Source organism: Tachyglossus aculeatus, chromosome 21, assembly GCF_015852505.1.
Source record: "Tachyglossus aculeatus isolate mTacAcu1 chromosome 21, mTacAcu1.pri, whole genome shotgun sequence".
Classification (NCBI taxonomy): Eukaryota; Metazoa; Chordata; class Mammalia; order Monotremata; family Tachyglossidae; genus Tachyglossus; species Tachyglossus aculeatus.
Window position 1 is genome coordinate 20,507,434 of NC_052086.1, and position 25,094 is coordinate 20,532,527.

General features: G+C 46.4%; 1 protein-coding gene across 3 annotated transcripts in view; it reads right to left on the reverse strand.

The window, feature by feature from the left end:
* The window catches only part of MORC2 (MORC family CW-type zinc finger 2), a 55,536-nt gene that overhangs the window by 14,289 nt on the left and 16,153 nt on the right, over nt 1-25,094 (reverse strand). For 2 of the 3 annotated variants that reach the window (XM_038762462.1, XM_038762464.1), the window contains exons 4-10: nt 17,074-17,142; nt 15,805-15,895; nt 6,379-6,487; nt 2,531-2,690; nt 2,317-2,428; nt 960-1,085; nt 245-324 (exon numbers count right to left, since the gene is read on the reverse strand). In XM_038762462.1, the coding sequence (XP_038618390.1) occupies nt 245-324; nt 960-1,085; nt 2,317-2,428; nt 2,531-2,690; nt 6,379-6,487; nt 15,805-15,895; nt 17,074-17,142 (747 nt within the window). Of the gene's footprint in view, nt 1-244; nt 325-959; nt 1,086-2,316; nt 2,429-2,530; nt 2,691-6,378; nt 6,488-15,800; nt 15,896-17,073; nt 17,143-25,094 lie in introns of those variants that run through there. The other variant, XM_038762463.1, reaches the window with a different exon arrangement.

Sequence of the window (25,094 nt, forward strand, 5' to 3'; positions counted from 1 at the left end):
GACAAAAAATTGTAATTCCATCTGGAAAGGGTGGCTTAAAAGTTCAAGGGTGCTAGGGAAGGGGAAGGGCTGTAGAGCAAGATTCCAGGTAATGGAGCCGGAGTCTGAATGAGTGTATGATCAGCTCTTCGACACACTTAGAATTTGGGGAAGAGAATAGCTCTATTGGGTCCCAGATCAGTGCCTGGTGGGCTCTCCTCCAGGGCCCCCCATTCTCCACCCTCTCCAGATAAGTGGGGCTTACCTATCCGTGCCACATGCTCTGCTTTCTTCACTTCTTGCTCCGCACGGGTTTTGAAGCGGTTTGAGGTATATTTGTACATCCTAGGGGAAACACATAAGTTGAGAGCAGGACTCTAAGGCAGCATGAGCATAGGGCAGACAACCAGAGAGCTGGAGAGTTTCAAATATGCTCCTTACACCCAAACCAGAGGAGACTTAAGACTCGACCACTGCCCACTTCCCATAATTTTCAGGAAAATCCTCTTTCTCAGGGTGAAAAGCCAATAAAATGCCTTATTTATGTTTTCCTCCTGTTTCACATTCTCTTTTACTTTAGTTCTGTCCCCAACAAGAAAGTTTTTACATATGGTAAGAGGTGAATGACCCATTGGGTGGCAATAATCTCAAAGCCCAAATACACACCAGTAAAACTTCAGGCCACAATATGCCCTTCAGTAGGTACCCACACACAACTCTGACCTAAAAGCTCACAAATTGAACTCATTTATCTCCCTGAATTTCTGTGGCACCTTATTTCCTATATTCCTTTGGATAGGATATGATTGAGACTATAAACTCCATGCCATGCAGGGACCATCCAACCCGATTTACTTGTATCCACCCCAGTATTTACTACAGTGCCTGGCACATAGTAAGCTCTTAGCAAATACCATTATTATCATTATATGCTCTCCATCCATCTCCACAATCTCCCCACTGGCAATTCAAACACCTACCTGGGCTTGTACAAGCAGCAAGAAAGCCTCTTGGTTTGCACTTTGTGACCATGAATGAAGATCCTCATTCTAGGGTCAATATAAAGAACAGCAGCATAGGCTCGGAATGAGTGCCGCTCTGGTTTTCTAGAAAGAAATTGAAGAAAATAAGGTTCAGCTGCCTATTCTCCTTCATTCCATTAAGTGACTCTCACAGATTAACTGCCTTGTCCTTATCCTGTCCTAAGGGATTTCATTCCTTACTGTTCAGCCCTATTATGCTCTTTTATTATGCCAGTAGAAAGTCTTGGCAAGTGGAGTAGAATATTACACTCAAATGTTTTATTCCTGGGAAAAAAGTACAGGAATTCTATATTAATGCAGACCACTGGATGGAGATCCTTATATTTTACTTTCTTACTTACACGCGCCCGCACACTCACTCACTCACTCATTCTCTCTCTCTCTCTCTCTTCCTGAATTCTAAAATTTGAGAAAACCCACCTAACCACTCTCCCACTTAGTTCCCATTATTTCTCCAGTAGCGGTCTCCTTCCGCCCTTGCGCTTCACTATGACCATTTTCTTCCCAAACTTTTCTGACTCCTCCTCTAATTTCCTCTCTTCATCCTTTCTTTCCTAGTGTTCCCTTTATTCTCCACTTTCACTGTTCTTTGAGTCCTGGTCTATGGACTTCTTGTTGTTCTCTTCTTTATCCTTTCCCCTTCCTCCTGTTTTCTTCCCCGCTCCTCCTCCTATCCCTTTTGTTCTCCCTCTCCTTGCCATTTTTTTGTTTTTGGTCCTGATGCATTTTTTTCTTAAGGTTGTTCCCTCTTACTTTATTTCCTTTATTAGATGGGCCTTTGCCACATCCTCACTCCTCACCCCCTTGACCAGCCCCGGTCCCGCCTGTTCTGCTCCAGCAGAGAACTACCATGGCTCCTGCATTTCCCAGGCCCTTGGGGGTTTGGAATCAAGATGTTGGCCAGGGCTTTCTCCAGTCATGCAGTACCATACCTCTTTCCCTTGTCTCCCAATCCTAGGAACTCTGGAAATGCAGGGACCAAGAACAGGGATTGGAGAGTGGACTCACAGTGACTAGTAACAACAAAACTCTAAGCAAGAAAAGGACCCCCCTCCTCCAACCCGCCACTCCCCTGCTTTCCTCTCCTAACAGACCCAGGCCCTGCCCTTAATGGCAACACAAGAGCCCCAGTGCAACCTGTCTCCACCTGATCTCTCATACTTTCTTCCAAGGGCCTGGAGTTACAGTTTTCCTCTTGGTAGCCACCCCCTTGCCATTTTGAAGTAGTCCAATTTCTGGGCCCTTCCTTATCACATAACCCCCACCCTCTCCTTTCTCTGCAATCCCCACTTACGTGCCCTCTGGGGAAGTCTCTGCCATGCGAATGTCCCGAGGATCTGAGGTGATGTCCAACTCAGGTTCCCCATTATCCATCAGCTTGAGGTTAAAGACAATAACCAGTGTTCCTATGGAAACCACGAAATGAAATTCATTCCCTCGATTTGTTGCTAATGCCTCCCCTGCCACCCTCAATCGCAACTCTGCTCGGGGCCCATGGCTGCATTCACCGTTATCTCCAGGGATCTTCTTAAATTGCCCCATCACTTCAAACTCTGATTTGAAGGGAGAATACTTGTAGATGAGCTCAGTTTCGATGGCGAACTTCTCCATGTTGTCTGTGATGGGCTCCCGGGTGCGAGCATTCCAGGTAGGCAGTGGGACGATCACCTTGAGGGATCAGTGAGACAACACACCCTCTTTAGCAAAAAGATTATCAGGTTGAAGGGATAGGATGGGAGAGGAAAAGGAAGTTGATTGGACATCTAAGTCCCACTCAGGGCCATCAGGATGGGGTGAAAATCATGCTTTCATCGAGAGCAAAAGGATGAAAAACATTCCGTTTTTACATCAGGTCTCAGAAGCCCACTCTAAAGAGAAAGGAAGGCTTCATCAGTAAACGTAGCTCAGAAAAACTGTTCTGGAGATCTAAGGTGGTTTTTTCAAATAGTTAAAGGCTTGAATTCATTTCTCTGGTCAATACTACAAAGAGTTCCAAAATATATCTCTAGCTTAAGAACTGAAATTGACTCAGAAGTACTATTTTAAACTTTGAGTCCAGGTAAAACACAATAAAAAAAAAATAACTTGAAATTACCCATTTACACTGAGGTTTTGACCCAAAAGCAAAACAGGAATTTATATGGTTTTCTTCTGCTTTCAAATTTGCATATACCAAATGGTTACTGGCCTTTACACACCTCAAACACTTTCCAAGACATCTGATGGTAGAAGCTGTTTTTAAAACATGGAGGAGACATTTCCCATTGTAACTGTGTTATTTTCCCCCTAAGACCTAAATTGTTCACTTTCAGACTAAAGACAGAACCCACTGATTCAAATTCCACCAGTTAAACCAGAGCAGAACTGAAGCCAAGAATGTAAATTGGTTCAGCTTCCTGGTGCTAAATACTAACATCATACCTACAGTGACTTCACTACAGAGTGACTCAGAGAAGAGGAGGAGATATTTCTGAGGAAAAAGGAAAGTTCAAAACAGAATCCCAGCTTCTCTAATGAGTTTGCCAATGAGGAGGCCAAGGTGAAGAACTCTATCAGTGAGTCCTGGCCATCCTGAAAAATAGCAAGGAGGAGGACCACAGAAGTTGGTTCCTTGCCCCCACTGTTAATGGATAGCAAATACCCCTTATGTCAGAGGCTCTTAAACAGATGCACTCTGCAGTGTCATCATGCCACCCACATGGTTGACCCATTTCCTATTAATAACTTGGACTCCCTTTTCTAAAGCAATCTAGGGATAACGTGTTTAAAGTAAATGACTGTCTTAAAATGCCCTCTTAAATTAAGATACACGTTAGAAATGAATATACCATTCATTCATTCATTCAATCGTATTTATTGAGCGCTTACTGTGTGCACAGCACTGTACTAAGCTCTTGGGAATTATAAGTTGGCAACATATAGAGACAGTCCCTACCCAACAACAGGCTCACAGTCTAGAAGGGGGAGACAGACAACAAAACAAAACATGTGGACTGAGAGGTGAGCTCTCAGTAGGGCTTTGAAGGGAGGAAGAGAGCTAGCTTGGTGGATGTGCGGAGGGAGGGCATTCCAGGCCAGGGGGAGGATGCGGGCTTGGGGTCGATGGCGGGACAGGCAAGAACGAGGCACAGTGAAGAGGTTAGCGGCACAGGAGCGAAGGGTGCGGGCTGGGCTGGAGAAGGAGAGAAGGGAGGTGAGGTAGGAGGGGGCGAGGTGATGGACAGCCTTGAAGCCGAGAGTGAGGAGTTTTTGCCTGATGTGTAGGTTGACTGGTAGCCACTGGAGATATTTGTGGAGGGGAGTAACATGCCCAGAGCATTTCTGAGCAAGGATGACCCGGTCAGCAGCGTGAAGTATAGACTGAAATGGGGAGAGACAGGAGGATGGGAAATCCTAGAGCAGGCTGATACAGTAATCCAGTCGGGATAGGATGAGAGATTGAACCAGCAGGGTAGCGGTTTGGATGGAGAGGAAAGGGCGGATCTTGGCGATGTTGCGGAGGTGAGACTGGCAGGTTTTGGTGATGGATTGGATGTGAGGGGTGAAAGAGAGGGCAGAGTCGAGGATGACACCAAGGTTGAGGGCTTGTGAGACACGAAGGATGGTAGTGGCATTAACAGTGATGGGAAAGTCAGGGAGAGGGCAGGGTTTGGGAGGGAAGATAAGGAGTTTTGTCTTGGACATATTGAGTTTTAGATGGCGGGCAGACATCCAGATGGAGGTGTCCTGAAGGTAGGAGGACACACAAGCCTGAAGGGAGGGAGAGAGAGCAGGGGCAGAGATGTAGATTTGGGTGTCATCAGCGTAGAGATGATAGTTGAAGCCATGGGAGCGAATGAGTTCACCAAGGGAGTGAGTGTCGAGAGAGAACGGAAGGGGACCAAGAACTGACCCTTGAGGAACCCCTACAGTAAGGGGATGGGAGGGGGAGGAGGAGTCTGCAAAGGAGACTGAGAATGAACGGCCGGAGAGATAAGAGGAGAACCAGGAGAGGATGGAGTCTGTGAAGCCAAGGTTGGATAGCGTGTTGAGGAGAAGGGGGTGGTCCACAGTGCCGAAGGCAGCTGAGAGGTTGAGGAGGATTAGGACAGAGTAGGAGCCGTTGGATTTGGCAAGCAGGAGGTCATTGGTGACCTCTGAGAGGGCAGTTTCGGTGGAATGTAGGGGACGGAAGCCAGATTTGAGGGGGTCGAGGAGAGAGTTGGCGTTGAGGAATTTGAGGTAGCGGGTGTAGACGACTCGTTCAAGAAGTTTGGAAAGGAATGGTAGGAGGGAGATAGGGTGATAACAAGAAGGGGAGGTGGGGTCAAGAGAGGGTTTTTTTAGGATGGGGGAGACGTGGGCATGTTTGAAGGCAGAGGGGAAGGAACCAGTGGAGAGTGAGCGGTTGAAGATGGAAGTTAAGGAGAGGAGGAGGGAAGGGGCAAGAGATTTCATAAAATGACAGGGAATGGGGTCAGAAGCACAGGTGGCCGGAGTAGCACTTGAGAGAAGGGAGGAGATCCCATCTGAGGATACTGCTGGGAAGGATGGGAGAGTAGCAGAGAGGGTTGACAGCTGGGGGGTTGGAGAAGGGGGAGGAGTGACTTTGGGGAGCTCAGACTTGATGGAGTTAATTTTTCTAATGAAGTAGGAGGCCAGATCGTTGAGGGTGAGCGAAGGAGGAGGGGGAGGAACAGGGGGCCTGAGAAGGGAGTTAAATGTACGGAAGAGCTGACGGGGATGATGGGCATCGGTGTCAATAAGGGAGGAGAAATAGTTTTGTTTGGTAGAGGAGAGGGCAGAACTAAGGCAGGAAAGGATAAACTTGAAGTGAACAAGGTTGGCTTGGTGTTTAGACTTACGCCAGCAGTGTTCGGCAGCTCGAGCATAAGAGCGAAGGAGGCGGACAGTGGCAGTGATCCAGGGCTGTTGGTTAGTGGTACGACAGTGGTGAAGGGAAAGGGGAGCAAGTGAGTCAGGCTGAGTAGAGAGGGTAGAGTTGAGAGCAGTAATCTGATCATCAAGATTGGGTAGAGAGGAAAGGGAGGTGTGAGGTGCTCAGAAAGATGGATGGGGTCAAGAGAGCGGAGGTCTCTGTGAGGTAGTAATATAGATTTACAGGGGAGAGGAGTCTGAGTGAGGAGGCAGGTGAGAAGGTTATGATCAGAGAGAGGGATTTCAGAGCTGGTGAGGGTGGAGATAGTGCAGCGGTAGGAGATGAGCCAAGCCAAGTCAAGTGATGCCATATGCACTCTGCCTTTCTATACTTGCATAAATGACCACCGCAAGCTATCTACTAAAATCTTTTAGTACTATATCTAGCCAGAAGAGGGGTTTGGACTAACCCAAAGAATAAGGGTCTCAGATTACATACCTCATCAATGCCTTCCTCTTCATGAAACGTACGAGACAAGAAGAGGCAGGTCATGGTGTTATCTTTTTTCGTGAAGAGAATGAAATCCTTCCCAATCCTCATAGATCCCCTAAAGGTGACATTATAAAGATAGTTTCACAGGCAACTCAATTCGTTTTCAAAAATACCTCTTTTCACGATGACAGACAAATAAATTCAAACTGAAATGACCAAGGAATCTCTCAAGAATCACTTCCAAGCCCTCAGGATCTTATCTGTGTCCCACATTTCCTCTATCATTTTCATGCACATTTCTGACTCCTCTTGAATTTGTCCTTATAATGCTGACCACATATACTCACATCAGTGATATACCAAATCTGCTACTCTTCCAGGTCCATCTTGTCTATGTCACTGCCTAAAAGGCAGTAATACCTTCCTTCAAACAGATAGCAGTGCTTCATTATTATCTTGCTTGGGCTTTGCCATCAGGCAAAGTGTGCTCATGGAATAAAAATCTCTACACCCACTTTCACTGGACCTCATCCATAATAGCCACATCTGATATCAATCACCTTCTGGTTCTTACATCCAGGCAGGACTCAGGAGTGTACACGAATCTAGTTGGCAGGCTAAGTGAAGTTACATTTTTAGATGCAGCCAGCTACAGGAGAACCACCTTGAAACACTGAAAGGGATGACGTCTTTGTGTGGCTCTAATCAAACGCCATTTTAATTCTGGTGTTGCCCTAGGGTTCCAAGGGTGGATGGAGAGGAAATTTTGCTAACCTGCCTGTAGTGGGTTGGTACATCACTTCCCTTTGTTACCATGATTTACCCTCTTAAAGTTCTCAACCCATCCTTTCAGTTACAGAGAATGGATGGGTTTCAGATCTCAATGGAGTTAATAATAATTGCGGTATTTGTTAAGTGCTTACTGTGTGCCAGGCACTGTACTAAGCGCTGGGGTGGATACCAGCAAGTCGGGTTGGACACAGTCCGTGTCTGATGTGGGGCTCACAGTCTAAAGTCCATTTTACAGATGAGGGAAATGAGGCCCAGGGAACTGAAGTGACTTGCCCAAGGTCACACACCATACGAGTGGCGGAGCTGGGTTAGAACCTATGGCCTTCTGACTCATTCATTCATTCAATCGTCTCCCAGGCCTGAGATCTATCCACTACATCATGCTGCTTCTCAACACATCAGTTGCAGCTGCTTGGAGTTTTCAGCAGGCAAGGATCTTCCCTGTCCTTCTGCTTGTCTATACATTGTCAGCTTGTTGTGGGCAAGAATGTGTCTACAGAAGCAGCGTGGCCTAGTGGAAAGAGCATGAGTTTGGGAGTCAGAGGACCTGGGTTCTAATCCCAGCCCTGCCAATTGTCTGCTGTGTGACCTTGGGCAAGTCACGTCAATCAATCAGTCAGTCGTATTTACTGAGAGCTTTCTTTGTGTGTACTATGCACTCACAATTATTATTATTACTAACTCTGTTGCATTTACTCTCTCCAGTGCTTAGTACAGGGCTGTGCACACAGTAAGCATTCAATAAATACCACTGACTGATTGTGCTGGCCACTGGTCCACTCCCACCTCTCCAACTATAATGTCACTCTGGCTCTGTCACAGCAAAGTTAACAGCTGCTCCTGCCATGGTAGTTGCATTAGAAAAGGATGTTGCACCCAAGGGAGGAAAAAAAACCCTCCCTTGGGAACTCACTGGAATTGATGCGTTACAAAATTCCACCTGAGTTGACAAACTCACTGAACCAACTTCTCTTCTGTAAGTTCAAGAGGAGGGCTCCCAACTTGGTTGAAAAGTTGGGCAACAATGATGATGGGGAGTAGGTGGATTTTGGGGAAGACACATGATGGCTCCAAGGTGCAAATTCTCACAGGGGATCACAGAGTACCCCTTTTCTCACTTCTATTGTGAATATTATTTCTGACCCCTCCTGCCCCACCACTTCTTGGCCACACGGCACCTGAACTGGAAGGGGTGATCCCCTGAGTTGCAGGAGCATGGGATGGAGTTCTGGAACCACAAGTTCAGACGGTGGTAAAAATCACACTTAATCCAAGAGCAACAGAGCAAATGGTATCTCTTGGCACTCTTGTGCAGAAGCTTGTTTCCACATAGATGGTTCTGCTGTGCCACTCTTTGGCAAGCATGTGCAACTAAGAAGAGACGGATTGTTAACATCTACGGTCAGCTCTAGGACAGCAGGGGAATGCCCTGGAGGAGAAATAAATAGTGGCCGCTCCTTGAGGGAAGTCTTGGAGAGGAAATTCAGATTCTGATTTAAATGACAAGAATTCAAAAACAGCCCCAAACTTCTTTTGGTTGCTCCTGGTGGCCAAGGCTGCATTGATATATGGGAGAGGCCATCCTACAATATATTTTCAGGTTTATCAACAGTTGGAAGTAGGATTAGCTTGGAATTTTAGCATTCACATTATTTTGGATTTCCCCCAATATTTTCTGTTTGAGTCTTGGACACCAAAGACAAAAGACAAAATGTAAAATACTGGGATTTCTTGAAGAATGCTTTGAACTCAACTGCCAGAACGAGAAGGAGAAAGGCAGAGCCACAGAATTAGATAAATTAATAAGCAATGAAACAACACTGCCCTGTTATAAAATCTGACTCTGGGAGGAAAAGAAGAAGCCAACATTTGCCAGCCAATTTATCACAGCACAGCCTGTTCCAGAAGAGGGGCACAGGGTGGGTGAGGTTCTGGTAGTTACTGTCATCTGTACTCCAAATTTCTACTTCTTCCCCTTACTTGTGACACCAGGCTCAGCTCTGACTGGACGGAAGGGTGGAGACGATGAACAGAACTGTGTAGAAGGTTCAACTCGTTTGGCCTGACCAAAGGCTGAGGCTGTTGACTCCTCAACATTTAAGAGGAAACTTTTTGTGGAAAAGGAGAGCTGGCTGGCAACACAACATCTCTCTGGCAAATAAGAGGTGTTGCTGCAGTTCTTTGTAGGTATGTCTTCTTCTGCACATTCTAGAGCATCTGTATTTTCCTTGCACTGATGACAAGGAAGGATACTGCTAAACCCTTTCTGTTCTTTGCCTTTAACCATCTTCTCTCAGGATCTCTGTTCTTCAGACCCTTGTGGTATAGAAATAATGATGCTATTTGGCTCCTCTCTTCTAAGGTGCTTCAAAAACTTTCTTTGCCTTGTTATTAATTCTCACAATACCTCAGGGAACAGGTGGCAAGATGCATTAGCTTGATTTATGAACACATTTAAACTTAGTGAGCACTGGATGTGCACAATTAGTGGCACAATCTATTTCCACCCTCACTATAGAGAGAGCTCAGACATGCCCAGTTTCTATTCCTTCCTCATTCCCAGGAAGCAGGCAACCTTCCTGCCCTCACTTTCTTCCCAGTAACTTTTGCTTGGTCAAAGGTTAGGAATGACCTTCCCTTGTTTTAACCCCACTTGATATCACTTCCTGTGGCCCAATTCTCTTTTCCCTGCTCTTCTGTCTCTACCCCAATGCCTTCTGTATACTCATAATAATAATAATAGTAATAATGGTGGTATTTGTTAAGTGCTTACTATGTGCCAAGCACTGTTCTAAGTGCTGGGGGGATACAAGGTGAGTAGGTTGTCCCACGAGGGGCTCACAGTCTTAATCCCCATTTTACAGATGAGGGAACTGAGGCCCAGAAAAGTGACTTGCCCAAAGTCACATAGCAGACAATTGGCGGAGCCAGGATTAGAACCCATGACCTCTAGCTCCCAAGCCGGTGCTTTTTCCACTGAGCCACGCTGCTTCTCTGTACAATAATAATAATAATGGTACTTGTTATGCACTTATTATGTGCCAGGCACTATACTAAGTGCTTGGGGGGAATACAAGCAAATTGAGTTGGATATAGTCCCGGTCCCACATGGGGGTGTGTGTGTGTCACAGTCTCAATCCCCATTTTACAGATGAGGTAACTGAGGCACAGAGAAGTGAAATGATTTGCTCAAGGCCACACAGCAGACAAGTGGTGGAGCTGGGACTAGAACCCATGACCTTCTGGCTCCCAGGCCTGGGCTCTATCCATTACGCCATGCTGCTTCTCCAAGGTAATCAGGTTGTCCCACACGGGGCTCACAGTCTTAATCCCCGTTTTAAAGGTGAGGTAACCAGGGCACAGAAGTTAAGTGGTCTGCCCAAAGTCACACAGCAGAGAAGTGGCGGAGCCAGGATGCCTTAAAACCATCACTTTGTCCCATCTCCCTCCGCTGGTCCCTTCAAAAATCTCATGGTTACAAAATCCATTTCCCTTTGGTGTCCTTCCCATGAAGGATGTGTATCATCAATACAAGCTACTGGCCCAATTTCAACATTGCTTTTTCCAGGCATTTTTTTGTTATTTGTAATTGCCCTTGAACAACAATATTCTAGAGAAAAGTTTCACTTACTGAGCTATTACTACCACGTGTTGTCGAGTCATTACCGATTCACAGCAACTCTACAGTTATACTTTCTCCAGAATGTCCTGTCTTCTGCCATCAATCAATCAATCAATCATATTTATTGAGTGCTTACTGTGTGCAGAGCACTGTACTAAGTGCTTGGGAAGTACAAGTTGGCAACATATAGAGACGGTCCCTACCCAACAGTGGGCTCACAGTCTAGAAGGCGGAGACAGAGAACGAAACAAAACATATTAACAAAATAAATAGAATAAATATGTACAAGTAAAATTAATTGAGTAATAAATACGTTCAAACATATATACATATTTACAGGTGCTGTGGGGAAGGGAAGGAGGTAAGGCGGGGGGATGGAGAGGGGGGACTTTCTAACAGTTCTTCTGTTACCATTATGGTCTCTATCCATCTTTCCCACGTTTCCCTGGACTTTTCCTAGCATTAGTGTCTTCTCCAGAGAATTAGTCCTCCTGATTATGCGTCCAAAATCTGCTACTCTACGTCAAGTCATCTGGCCGTCCAAAGACCACTATGGCTAAATTTGCTCCAAAATCCATTTGTCTGTTGTTCGGGTAGTCCCTGGTATTCACAAAAGTACTTCAGAGGAAATCCAGTTAAGGACCTAGTTTGGACTGGGTGAGAATTAAAAAAGCCCAAATCATCATCAATCGTATTTATTGTCATCAATCGTATTTATTGAGCGCTTACTATGTGCAGAGCACTGTACTAAGCGCTTGGGAAGTACAAATTGGCAACACATAGAGACAGTCCCTACCCAACAGTGGGCTCACAGTCTAAAAGCTGAACTGAAACTGAAAGCCAAGTCAAGACTAGGGAGCCAAAGGAACTTTGCCCTTCCCCCAACCACCTGCCCCGCCTGTAGCACTAGAAGGGGTCCTTGGGAGGAGGGAAGGGAAATATTTTACCCCTCAGTGGTCCAGAGGCCACAAGACTAAGTCAGAGGGAATATTTACTCTAATGAATGACAAGATTCCATGGATTAATCATTATTTCAATTGAACCATGAAAGCTTTGTCACTGGAATAGAAAAATCTGATTACCAATGTATACCCAATCATTTTTACCTCATCCTTTCAAAAGTCAGTTTAAGCCAACTTTTCTGCATTCCAATGCCTTATTTCTTTTCTTCTGTCACTTGGAATGCCCAAAGAATACTCTGAGATACAATTTTAACAGCTGCTTAAACCCTATCTACCATCTCTTTGGTCATTCTGACAGACTTGAGGGGAGAGGCAGGAGTGGGAAGTTGGCAGAGCAGAGATATGGAGCCCCCCTTCCTGAAGTAGCAATGAAGGTAGGTAAGTGTTGGGCCAGTGGGGTCGGTTTATTCCGTCCGCCCAAACAGTTGTGCCGTCCCCTCATCCAGGAGTCTGCAGCCAGTGGCCGGGAAACACTGGCCTCAGCCTCTTCTGCTCCAGCTGACCCACTTTTTAAACTTTCAACTGATCCCTGCCTCCCACCACTGCGCCTTTAAAGTTTTTCCCTGCCTCAGTAAGCTTGTTCCTTCCCCCGGAATGCCATTTTCACACTGTCTCACCCCTAATCAACTTCTCTTTCTTTGAAACCCATGTCATCTGCCTCTACCACTGATTCATTCATTCCTGCCAAATCACCCCTAACTGTACCAATAATATCAAAATTATTATTAACTCGACCCTAAATAACAAAACAAAAAAATTTCACCCCATCTCCCTCCCCTCATTTTTGTCCAAATCCCTTGAAGGAGTTGTTTACAACCTAATGCTTCCACTTCCTCCTCTCCAACTCCCTTCTTGACCCTCTACAATCTGGTTTCCTTTGACATCCTTCTCTCTAAGGTCATGAATGTCCTACTTCTTGACATATCTATGAGAGTCTACTCCAGTACAATCCTTCTTGACCTCTCGGCTGCCTCTGCCAAACAGACCTCTTCCTTCCCCGGAAACACGCCACCTCAGTTTTACTAACACTGCTCTTTCTTGGACCTCTTTTTACGTCTCTGGTCAAGGCTTCTCAGTCTCATCAGCTCTTCCTCTGCTTCCACCCAATCAGTAAGTCAATCAAAATGAACTGTGTGCAGCACCATGTACGAAACAATTACTTGTGGGCAAGATTCTCTTCTAGGTCCCCTTTCCTTCTCAATTTATATTCATTCCTTTCTCATCCCTCAAATCTGCCTCACAACCCCAACCTTTCCCCTTCTCGGAAATCTTGCATTACCTCCTGCCTCCAGGACATCTCTAACATATGTCCTGCTGGCTTCTCAAGTTCACTATGACCAAAACCAAACTCCATCTTCACTTTACATCAACTCCCTCACTTATCTTCACTCCTCCAATTTCTCCCTTCCCGTAGCCACCCTTCACTCTGCTGTCCAGACAATTTTTCTAACGGGTCCTGCAAATTTCTCTCCACTCCTCAAATGTTGCCCATTACTCAATAAATACCACTGATTGAATGGGCTTGACTGGGACTCTCCTGGGGATTGGTGAGACATCAGAGGAGTCCCCAGTCTGCATCTTGTGCCTGAGGGTAAATTAACAGGAGACTCACTGACAAATTACTCCATACAGAGGACAGTTCTGCACAATCAAGCTCTTGAATAGATTAGTTGCCCCATAGGGTTTAAATGGGTAAATTCTGTTGCATTGTACTTACCCAAGTGTTTAGTAGAGAGTTTTAGTAAAGTACCACTGATTGACTAGGGTATTTTTTAGCCCCTTCATGGTGGTGGTGGTGGTGGTGGTTGGGGGGGAGTGGTCATTGTTCAAAAGAGGAGCAAACTGGAGAGGACAGGTAAGAGCATTGCTAGGGGCAAAAAGACAGCTAGTAGGTGAGTTGGTGTTCAGGCCTTTTAATCAGGGGAATCTAAGGATATATTATTTTACTCTACTTCCTCTATCTGCAATTTATTTTAATGTCTGTCTCCCCCTGTAGACTGTAAGCTCCTTGTGGGCAGGGAATCACCTCTACCAACTCTACAGTATTGTACTTTTCCAAGAGCTAACTAGTGCTCCGCAAATATTGAATGCTCAATAAACACCAGTGACTAATCGAATGGGGCCTATATCTGTGCCTTGGGGAAACTGACCATTAAAGTTCATCTGTTTGGGGTTGCAGTATGCCTGGGGATTGGGTCAACTTTGGATCCCTGCTTCTGTTGTACTTTTTGATGTATCCTCACTGTGCCTCGTTCACACCTGTCCCGCCGTCGACCCCCTGCCCACGTCCTACCCCTGGCCTGGAATGCCCTCCCTCCGCACATCCGCCAAGCTAGCTCTCTTCCTCCCTTCAAAGCCCTACTGAGAGCTCACCTCCTCCAGGAGGCCTTCCCAGACTGAGCCCCCTCCTTCCTCTCCTCCTCCTCCCCATCCCCCCCACCTTACCTCCTTCCCCTCCCCACAGCACCTGTATATATGTATATATATGCTTATACATATTTATTACTCTATTTTACTTGTACATATTTATTCTATTTATTTTATTTTGTTACTATGTTTTGTTTTGTTGTCTGTCTCCCTCTCCTAGACTGTGAGACCGCTGTCGAGTAGGGACCATCTCTAGATGTTGCCAACTTGTACTTCCCAAGCACTTAGTACAGTGCTCTGTACACAGTAAGAGCTCAATAAATACGACTGACTGACTGAATGAATGTACCCATTTCAGGGCAGTGCTTTCTAGGGGCACTCACACACCATCACTCTTACTAATACAACCAAAATAAACCCAAACCACACAATCGAGATGTGGTTTCTTGGTGAAAATGATCTTGTGCTCTGCTGGGTTGGGGCACATCTACACTACACCTTGAACTTCCTCTACATTAACAGTCCTTTCAAATTCAATCCCCATCTTTAATGGGCCTCCCAAGCCTGGGTACATCAATGCTACACCAGGCCAAATGTGCCCCGGCATAATTGAGTCATGTTATCAATTTACCAGCCTGTCTACTTTGACTGAAACTTGAATCATTCCCACATTCTACCTAACCAAAGACTTATATTCAAATTACCCACACAACTTCCTCCCCCGAGTCAAAATAAAACATAGAGGGGAAAAAACCCTCTTTTCCAAAACAAAAACAAAACATTTCTGCAGCAAGACTGAAAATGTGACAAATTTCCATTTACATATGGACTTCGGCTCTACCAAATCATATTTCACCAGTAGGTATGTGCAGCTGGAAGTGAACATTTCAGAAATAGAAACCTCTCTCTCGGGACTTCACTCCAAACCAGAACACAACATTCCAAATACTAGACAAACTGGAACCTAATTCTGAGAAAAAATATGGTGCTGAGAATTGTCTTTTGAAAACTAGCCTGCTGGAGCAAGGTGCCCCGATTAGCCACCTCCATCTGCTCCACCTTTCCAACCGTCCCTCACCCTTAATTAAGGGCTGTTGAGACAAAAAACGATTTTTGGATAAACAGCATGGTCTAGTGGAAGAAGCCCTCACCTGGGAGTCATACGAGCCAGGTTCTCATCCTGGCTCTGCCACTTGCCTCTTGAGTGACCACGGGCACTTGGCTGTGCCTCAATCTCCTAATCTATAAAATGGGGGTTCAATATCCACTACTTAGACTGGGAGCCCCATGTGGTACAGGAAATATGCCCAAACTGATGATTTGGCATCTATTCCAGCACTTAATGCAAGGCTTGGCATGGAGTAAGCACTTAGATACCACCATGATTATTATTAAAGTGGGGGTAGGGATATGAATTGCAGGTTCAAGGCTGTGTTGTGAAAATCTTAAAGAGTTACAGAGACCATCCCCTCAAAGGCAGCTAGCTTTGTACTGTCACACCTTCAATATAACATCTAGTAAACAATCTTAACTTGCCAAGACCAACTCTAGTTCTCTCTAAATAGTTGTCCAGAGCAGGGGGTGTATTTCATGAAGGAAAGGATCTGTCATTAGTGAATCTGTTGTGGGGTAGCAGCAATTGGCTTCTCTCCAAACCAAAACCTAAAGACTGGCTTCTGTTATACCTACGATTTCAAGCCATTCCCGTACTGCCCGATCTGAGTCGACTCGGGGGCTCGCTTGGCTGACTTCCCAAACTGTATTACACTGGCAGCATCATCTGAAATGACAACAGGAGTCAAAGTGCAGCTTCCAAACTCCACATCTCTCAGCTTTCAAGGCTCTCAAAGTTCCTTCTAAGGTGCAAGCAGGTTTTAGCCCTTATTTTCCCAAACTGCATTTTTAATCAAAGTCCAGTGTGCCGTGCATTTTTAAATTACAAAAGTCACACACCAGACTTTGATCCAGCTCCTTCATCAGCACCATTAAATCTTATATTGGCAGTAAAGCAGGAAAAGGATACCACTGTGATGGTTCTGGGTTATTATTAACAGGCTTTGTTTACTGAACCCCTTTAATGTGTTCAGCACTAGACTAGGCTCTTGGGGAACACACAAGAAGTAGAAGGCATGACCCCTGGGTAAGCAGACAACATAGAGTTAACTGGAGATTTTTCTATGATTTTTAAAAATATTTTAACCACTTACTATCTGCCAACTGCTTTGTTAAGCACGGGGGCAGAGACAAGGTAAGTCAGATACATCAGAGAAGCTGTGTGGCCTCCTGGAAAGAGCTGAGGACTGGGAGCCAGGAGGCCAGGGTTTTAATCCTAGCCCTGTCACTTGCCAGCCGCGTGACCTTAGGCAAGTCACTTGACTTCTTTGCAACTCGGGTGCCTCATCTGAAAATGGAGATTGAATAGCTTCTCTCCCTCTCAGACTGTAAGCCCCATATGGGACAGAGACTGTGACTCATACTGCACCATCCCCCAAACAGTGGGGATACAGTGAACTCATGACTGTTATCAGCTGGGACACAATCCCTGTCCACATGAGGCTCCCAACTGAAGTGGGAGGGAGAGGAAGTATCTTATCCCCATTTTAGAGATGAGGAAACTGAAGCCCCAAGAGCTGACTTGCTCAAGGTCACCCAGCAGGGTAGCAGTACAGCTGGCATGAGAACCAGGGTTTCCAGGCCCAGGCTCCATCCTCCATGCCACACTGCCTTAGTGGGGACAACACAGGTAGTTTTACTGAAGCTATGTCATCTTTTGGTCCAAATCTTCAGCACTAGAATAAGACCTGCCAACACCACAGCGTAATTTGGACCAATCCACTGTGACGCACTGTTCTTTTCCAACTCCGGCAATCACAAAACGAAGCCATAAACTGGTTCTAAAATATTTTATAAACTAGTAACTCCCAAGGAACCCCTAAATCACATAATCTAATAACTTACTTGAATCCATTCCTGCACCATCGTCCAAAAAGCACAGCATAAATCCTCCTCGCAGATCTGCTCGCTGTTCTGGAGGAAAAGAGAGGTCAGGACAGTTACCAGCCAGCAGGAGGCAACACAAGTCAAACGAAAAGCAGGCAAATTCCAGGCTTCTTTGGAAAAAAAAATGAAACTGCCTGAAAAACTGGCATACAAGGAACTGATTTCCACGGCCCGCTGCAGGCTACCCCATCTACTCCTCTGAGGATGCGTGGAGGAGGGAAGTGCTTGAGACTTTTAAGGGGAGGCTTTTCTGAGCAAGATGTCATGTATCATCATCATCAATCGTATTTATTGAGCACTTACTATGTGCAGAGCACTGTACTAAGCACTTGGGAAGTACAAATTGGCAACATCTAGAGACAGTCCCTACCCAACAGTGGGCTGACAGTCTAAAAGGGGGAGACAGAGAACAAAACCAAACATACTAACAAAATAAAATAAATAGAATAGATATGTACAAGTAAAATAAATAAATAAATAGGGTAATAAATATGTACAAACATATATACAGGTGCTGTGGGGAAGGGAAGGAGGTAAGATGGGGGGGATGGAGAGGGGGATGAGGGGGAGAGGAAGGAAGGGGCTCAGTCTGGGAAGGCCTCCTGGAGGAGGTGAGCTCTCAGCAGGGCCTTGAAGGGAGGAAGAGAGCTAGCTTGGCGGATGTATCTCATGAAATGAAACAAGGCAGAGCTAAAAACAGGGACAGGCCCGAGAACAGTACCTACACAAAATAACCGGAGCCTACAACATATATACAATCAGTGAACGGTATTTATTAATAATAACAATAATAATGGCATTTGTTAAGCGCTTACTATGTGCAAAGCACTGTTCTAAGCGCTGGAGGGGGATACAAGGTGATCAGGTTGTCCCACATAGGGATCACAGTCTTAAACCCCATTTTTCAGATGAGGTAACTGAGGCTCAGAGAAGTTAAGTGACTTGCCCAAGGTCACACAGCAGAAATGTGGCAGAGCCGGGATGAGAACCCATGACCTATGACTCCCAAGCCCGTGCTCTTTCCACTGAGCCACGCTGCTACGTGCAGATCACTGTACTAAGTACTTTGAAGAACCCAATACAACAGAATATTGCATTATTCCCTGCCCATGACAAGATATTACAGTCTAGAGGGATAGACAGACATTACCATAATCTGATCACCCTGCTCCTAGACCACTGAGGCACTTGGCTTCTCAATCAATGGCATTTACTGAGTGCTTACTGTGTGTATTCATTTATACTAAACTCTAACCTGCTTGTCATGGCTTTGTAGCCAAACCCTTTCTGATAACTACGGAAAGGTGGACAGGGAAAGGAGAAAAATCATATGTTCCACTTGACGGCAACTTTTATGAAAGATTAGCAGAAAAGGAGAGCCACCAAAAGAGAGCCATGAGAATCACCTCTACCCACTTGATTCCCAGAAAATGCACAGGTAGCTCTCCATTTTTGTTTATTATTAATCAATCAATTTCCTCATGGCAGGAATGAGCTCCCCTGCCATCCACTGAGGCTCACCATCTTCCTCTGCCTGAGGAAGGAGCTGGTGGTGCAAAATGAAGGGAGGGTGTGGAGGTAAATGTTGCTGGTTGCCTTCTCCCTCCTGGCCATTTTCGACATGGTGCCACAATCAGAAGTTCAGGTCCATCCCCAGCAGAAAGTAGATTGGGGTTGGTAGCCAGGCCTGGCAGAAGCCACAAACTTTCCCCCTTCCAGCAGAGCAGCCGTGTTGAGACAAGAGTCAAACAAAAGAGCGAAGTCTCCACTAGCACTGGACTTTGTTAGTCTAGAGTATAACTTAGGGGGTCGATTTGCATATAGTGTCACTTAACAGCATTACTGTCCTGGCAAAAATTCCTTACTAAAACTTCTGATTTCTCCCCTAAGTTTTAGGACCATCTCCGGTAGGTAGGAAGAAACGGTAAGAAGTAGACTCTCTTTCATCAATTTTGCCTCTGCTGTTGTGCCTCCACCATCAGCTACTGCAGCTAAGTGGAGGTGAGCTGTGCCAAGCTGAGCAGACCACATTGTCATGTTAAAAAGAGGAGGAGGCCAAATTAAAATTTTAATGCCATTCATGTCCATCCTGATTACTTCTTCATGGGAAAGTAACATAGCAGAAGCTGCAATCAGGTTCTTCCCCAACCCATCTCTTGGAGATGATTCCATAACCTCAGCCCTACTTTGAGAAGGGGGACCTATGTTTTATTAAGCCAGTGAAAGAAGCTTTGATAATAGGGCAGCATTAGGTGAGTGATCAGGCACCTTCTGTGTAACTGAAGCGTCTCCACTGCCTCCAAGTGAGAAAGTCACTGCTACCTCTCTCTCGCCACTACAGCAGGACACCACTCTGACCTTCAAAGTCCTCAGTCATAAAACAAAGCAAGATGGAGTTCCACAAAGGCAGTACCAGGTTCGGTATATTCCTCATAGCTTCCCAAGCACCAAAGGGCCACACAATAAAAGTGATATGCTGGAGCATTATTACTGTCGAACAGCATAATAGTTTCACTCAAATACATTCTTCATTGATAAGCGGATTGGGGGACAAGGAGATGAGGCGTCAAGGTTGCTAAATCTGCCCTCTTGAAGACTCAGCAGTAGGAGAAAGAGGGGTAATAAAGAAACTGGATACTGTTGTCCTTCATATTCCACGATACCACTAAAGGGGAAAACTCCCCTTAGGTGCGTGTGTGGCTGAAAAGAATAACAAGGGAGGCAGAGCCCGGACCACTTCACACATACAATGACAGCACCCAGCTCTCCTTTCATTGTTGTCTCTTCTTCTCGCTTCTTACAAACTTCTGCTCAAAACAAACCATTCCTTCTTTGGCTGCAGTGAGCATGCTGGTTTATTTCGCAGCAGGTGATTCACTGTTTTCAGCTGAGCTGCAGCATGGTCTGAGGTTTTCACATTAATGGTTAAAATGCTTCCTGTCTTTCAGTTTCCGGTTTCGCAATTTTAGCTCAATACACAAAAGGGGTGTGTCTTCTCACAGATACTACTCAGCAGCTGGGTAGAATGAGCAATGCTTCACTGCTAAGAGACTGACTTCACTCTGTGACTTATTTGCAAAACTGTCAAGCCATTTGATACAGAAAATAGGCCAAAGGTGACACTAATGGAATTGCTCAATGAGTCAAATGTGGCATGCATGGGATGTCCAGATCACATAGCCAAAGAAAAGCTCGGTCAATCTTTAGTTTGGTCCGTGGCCTTGTGTCACACTTCTGCCATACTTTAACAGGTTTTTTAAAAACAGTATTTTTAAGCACTGACTATGTGCCCAGGCACTGTACTAAGCGCTGGGGTAAATACAAACTAATTAGATCGACCATAGCCCATGTCTCAATGGGGCTCACAGTCTTTATTATCGTTTTACATATGAGGTAATAGAGGCACAGAGAAATCAATCGTATTTATTGAGCGCTGTGTGCAGAGCGCTGTACTAAGCGCTTGGGAAGTGCAAGTTGGCAACATATAGAGACAGTCCCTACCCAACAGTGGGCTCACAGTCTAAAAGGGGGAGACAGAGAACAAAGCCAAACATACTAACAAAATAAAATAAATAGAATAGATATGTACAAGTAAAATAAATAAGTAAAATAAATAAGTAAAATAAATAAATAAGTAAAATAAATAAATAAATAGTAAATAAATAAATAAGTAAAATAAATAAATAAATAGTAAAATAAATAAATAGCCATAAATAAATAAATAAATAAATAGTTGGGGAAATGATTTCCCCAAGGTCACACATCAGACTAGTGACAGAGCCAGAAGCAGAACTCAGTTCCTCTGACTCCCAAGGCCATGTTCCTTCCATTCGGACACGTTGCTTCTGACTCGTCCATCGCTGCACCAACTGTCAGAATGCTGCTTAAGAAATCAAATTCTAAGACTTCATTTATGCTGACATGGACTTTTAATGTGTAATATAGATTTTCGATTGTGTAGACAGCTTCCCAAGGCAGGCTGATATATCAATTTAGCTTTCTTTAGATTTATTGTGAGTCCAAAATGCCTGGCCAATTCAGCAAAGCAATTTCCAGTTATTTTCATATCTTCTTGGGTGTGTGCCTGTAGAACTGCTCATCAGTCACTGTCTCCTGGATAGTCTGTTGAGTTGGATGAGTTTTCCAAAACCACATGACCTAGTGGATAGAGCATGGGCCTGGGATCTCAGATTGGCCATTTGTCTGCTCTGTGATCTTAGGGAAGTCACTTCTCTGTGCCTCAGTTACCTCAACTGTAGAATGGGGATTAATACTATGAACCGCATCTGGGACACGGACTCTGTCCAACTTGATGAGCCTGTATCTGCCCCAGAGTTTAGTACACTGGCACTTTAATACCATAAGAAAAAAAAAAGGGGGCATAGTCTAACACCTGCATCATTTTGTGCTGCTTCTTCCAGCATGGCTGAGAAGAATAAATTGAACAGTACTGGGCCTAACTACCATGCTTTACACCACTGGAGATGGGGAATGGACCGGACAGGACACATCACGCTCTGACACAGCCAATCAAGCCTTCCCAGAACTGCCCCAGAATCTTGATGAACTTTTCAGGGCAGCCCAAATTACTAAATCATTTCCAGAGTCCAGATATACTAACGGCATTAGATGTTTTTGTAGGGTCGATGAGAACCACATAGAGATCTTGATTCTTCTTCCTGTACTTTCCCTGTATCTGACATGCGGCAAGTATTATGTTTGTTGGGTCACAACGTGACCCTCAAGCTGCTTTGAGATTCCAGGAACGTTTGGTCAACAAAGTCCTTCAGCAGTTAAACCAGGAGTACTCTGGCTAGGATATTACCAATCAATCAATCGTATTTATTGAGCGCTTACTGGCATCATTGTTTGCCAATTCTATTATTGCCATAGCATATTGATTGCTCAACTACACCCTGTGATGCCATCGCCTACTTTTATCGTTGCTACTGTTTTATTGCTTCTGCATCTCAATTGTTAACCCCCCACTGTACTGTCACTTGCCCTGCTGACCTCACCATGAACTTTCAGTTCCCTTGCTCCCAACTGCCATTCCCATTCCTCACCTTCCCCTTCCCCTCTCCCACCCAGCTGTTTCCCTCCCTCTCACCCACCAAGACCGCTCCCCCTCAACCCCTACCAAGGATTCCTCTGTACCAGCGCAGGTCCTCTGCTTCTCCCTCCCGACCCCCCCTCCTCCCCTTCTCCCCGCCCCCACCCCATCCCAGTACTCCTTTCCCATCGCCACCCCCCTTCCCACTCTCCCCGCCCAGGCCCCCGCCAACTCATCCCAATCCAAACCCTCCCCACCCCTCACACCCTTCCCCCTCCCTCCCCACCCTCGACAGCTGATGCCAAGTGTGGCCTCTGGAACCCCCCGCTCCGTTTTAAGTAAGATTCCTTTCATCCTGGACCTTTTCCTTTCCAGTTCTCTACTCCTCCTCGCCCTAACTGAAACATGGCTGTCGTCGGACGACACGGTCTCTTCTGCTGCTCTCTGCAGTGCAGGCCTCTTCTTCTCCCACTCCCCCAGACTCACTGGAAAAGGAGGAGGTGTCGGTTTCCTTCTCGCCCCCCAATGTCGCTTTCGCACTATCCCTCCTCCCCCTTCCCTTTCCTTCCCCTCCTTTGAAGCCCACATTATTCGCCTCTACCACCCCCCTCCAGATTCTTGTAGCCGTCATCTACCGCCCTCCGGGCCCCACTTCCAACTTCTTTAACGACTTTGACCCCTTCCTCACATTCCTTCTCTCCTTCTCCATGCCCACTCTGATCCTCGGAGACTTCAATATCCACGTGGATATCCCTAACGACTCCTCTGCCGCCCGCCTTCTATCTCTCCTTGACGCTGCCAACCTCTTCCTCCACCCCACCTCACCCACTCACCAACTTGGTCATACCCTCGACCTCATCATCTCCTACCGCTGCACTGTGTCCACCCTCACCAACTCTGTGATCCCTCTCTCTGATCATAATCTTCTCACCTGCCTCCTCACTCACACTCCTTTCCCCTGTAAATCCGTATTACTCCCTCACAGAGATCTCCGCTCTCTGGACCCCACCCATCTTTCGGAACGCCTCACACCCCACCTCGCCGCCCTCTCCTCTCTACCCAGTCTTGATGATCAGGTTACTGCTCTCAACTCTACCCTTTCTACTCAGCTAGACTCGCTCGCTCCCCTTTCCCTTCGCCGCTCTCGCACCACTAACCCACAGCCCTGGATCACTGCCACTGTCCGCCTCCTTCGCTCTTATGCTCGAGCTGCCGAACGCTGCTGGCGAAAGTCTAAACACCATGCCAACCTCGTTCACTTCAAGTTTATCCTTTCCTGCCTTAACTCAGCCCTCTCTTCTGCCAGACAAAACTATTTCTCCTCCCTTATTGACACCCATGCCCATCACCCCCGCCAGCTCTTCCGTACATTCAACTCCCTTCTCAGGCCCCCGGTTCCTCCCCCCTCCTCCTTCCCTCACCCCCAACGATCTGGCCTCCTACTTCATTAACAAAATTAAATCCATCAGGTCCGACCTCCCCAAAGTCTCTTCCCCCCTTTCTCCAACCCCCCAGCTCTCAACATTCTCTGCTACTCTCCCATCCTTCCCAGCAGTATCCTCAGAGGAACTCTCCTCCCTCCTCTCAAGTGCTACTCCGGCCACCTGTGCTTCTGACCCCATTCCCTCTCATCTTATGAAATCTCTCGCTCCATCCCTTCTCCCCTCCCTAACTTCCATCTTCAACCGCTCACTCTCCACTGGTTCCTTCCCCTCTGCCTTCAAACATGCCCATGTCTCTCCCATCCTAAAAAAACCCTCTCTTGACCCCACCTCACCTTCTAGTTATCGTCCCATATCCCTCCTACCATTCCTTTCCAAACTCCTTGAACGAGTTGTCTACACGCGCTGCCTAGAATTCCTCAACAACAACTCTCTCCTCGACCCCCTCCAGTCTGGCTTCCGTCCCCTTCATTCCACGGAAACTGCGCTCTCAAAGGTCACCAATGACCTCCTGCTTGCCAAATCCAACGGCTCATACTCTGTCCTAATCCTCCTCGACCTCTCAGCTGCCTTTGACACTGTGGACCACCCCCTTCTCCTCAACACGTTATCTGACCTTGGCTTCACAGACTCCGTCCTCTCCTGGTTCTCCTCTTACCTCTCTGGTCGTTCTTTCTCAGTCTCTTTTGCAGGCTCCTCCTCCCCCTCCCATCCTCTTACTGTGGGAGTTCCCCAAGGTTCAGTGCTTGGTCCCCTTCTGTTCTCAATCTACACTCACTCCCTTGGTGACCTCATTCGCTCCCACGGCTTCAACTATCACCTCTACGCTGATGACACCCAGATCTACATCTCTGCCCCTGCTCTCTCCCCCTCCCTCCAGGCTCGCATCTCCTCCTGCCTTCAGGACATCTCCATCTGGATGTCCGCCCGCCACCTAAAGCTCAACATGTCGAAGACTGAGCTCCTTGTCTTCCCTCCCAAACCTTGTCCTCTCCCTGACTTTCCCATCTCTGTTGACGGCACTACCATCCTTCCCGTCTCACAAGCCCGCAACCTTGGTGTCATCCTCGACTCCGCTCTCTCATTCACCCCTCACATCCAAGCCGTCACCAAAACCTGCCGGTCTCAGCTCCGCAACATTGCCAAGATCCGCCCTTTCCTCTCCATCCAAACCGCTACCCTGCTAATTCAAGCTCTCATCCTATCCCGTCTGGACTACTGCACTAGCCTTCTCTCTGATCTCCCATCCTCGTGTCTCTCTCCACTTCAATCCATACTTCATGCTGCTGCCCGGATTATCTTTGTCCAGAAACGCTCTGGACATATCACTCCCCTCCTCAAAAACCTCCAATGGCTACCGATCAATCTGCGCATCAGGCAGAAACTCCTCACCCTGGGCTTCAAGGCTGTCCATCACCTCGCCCCCTCCTACCTCACCTCCCTTCTCTCCTTCTACTGCCCAGCCCGCACCCTCCGCTCCTCCA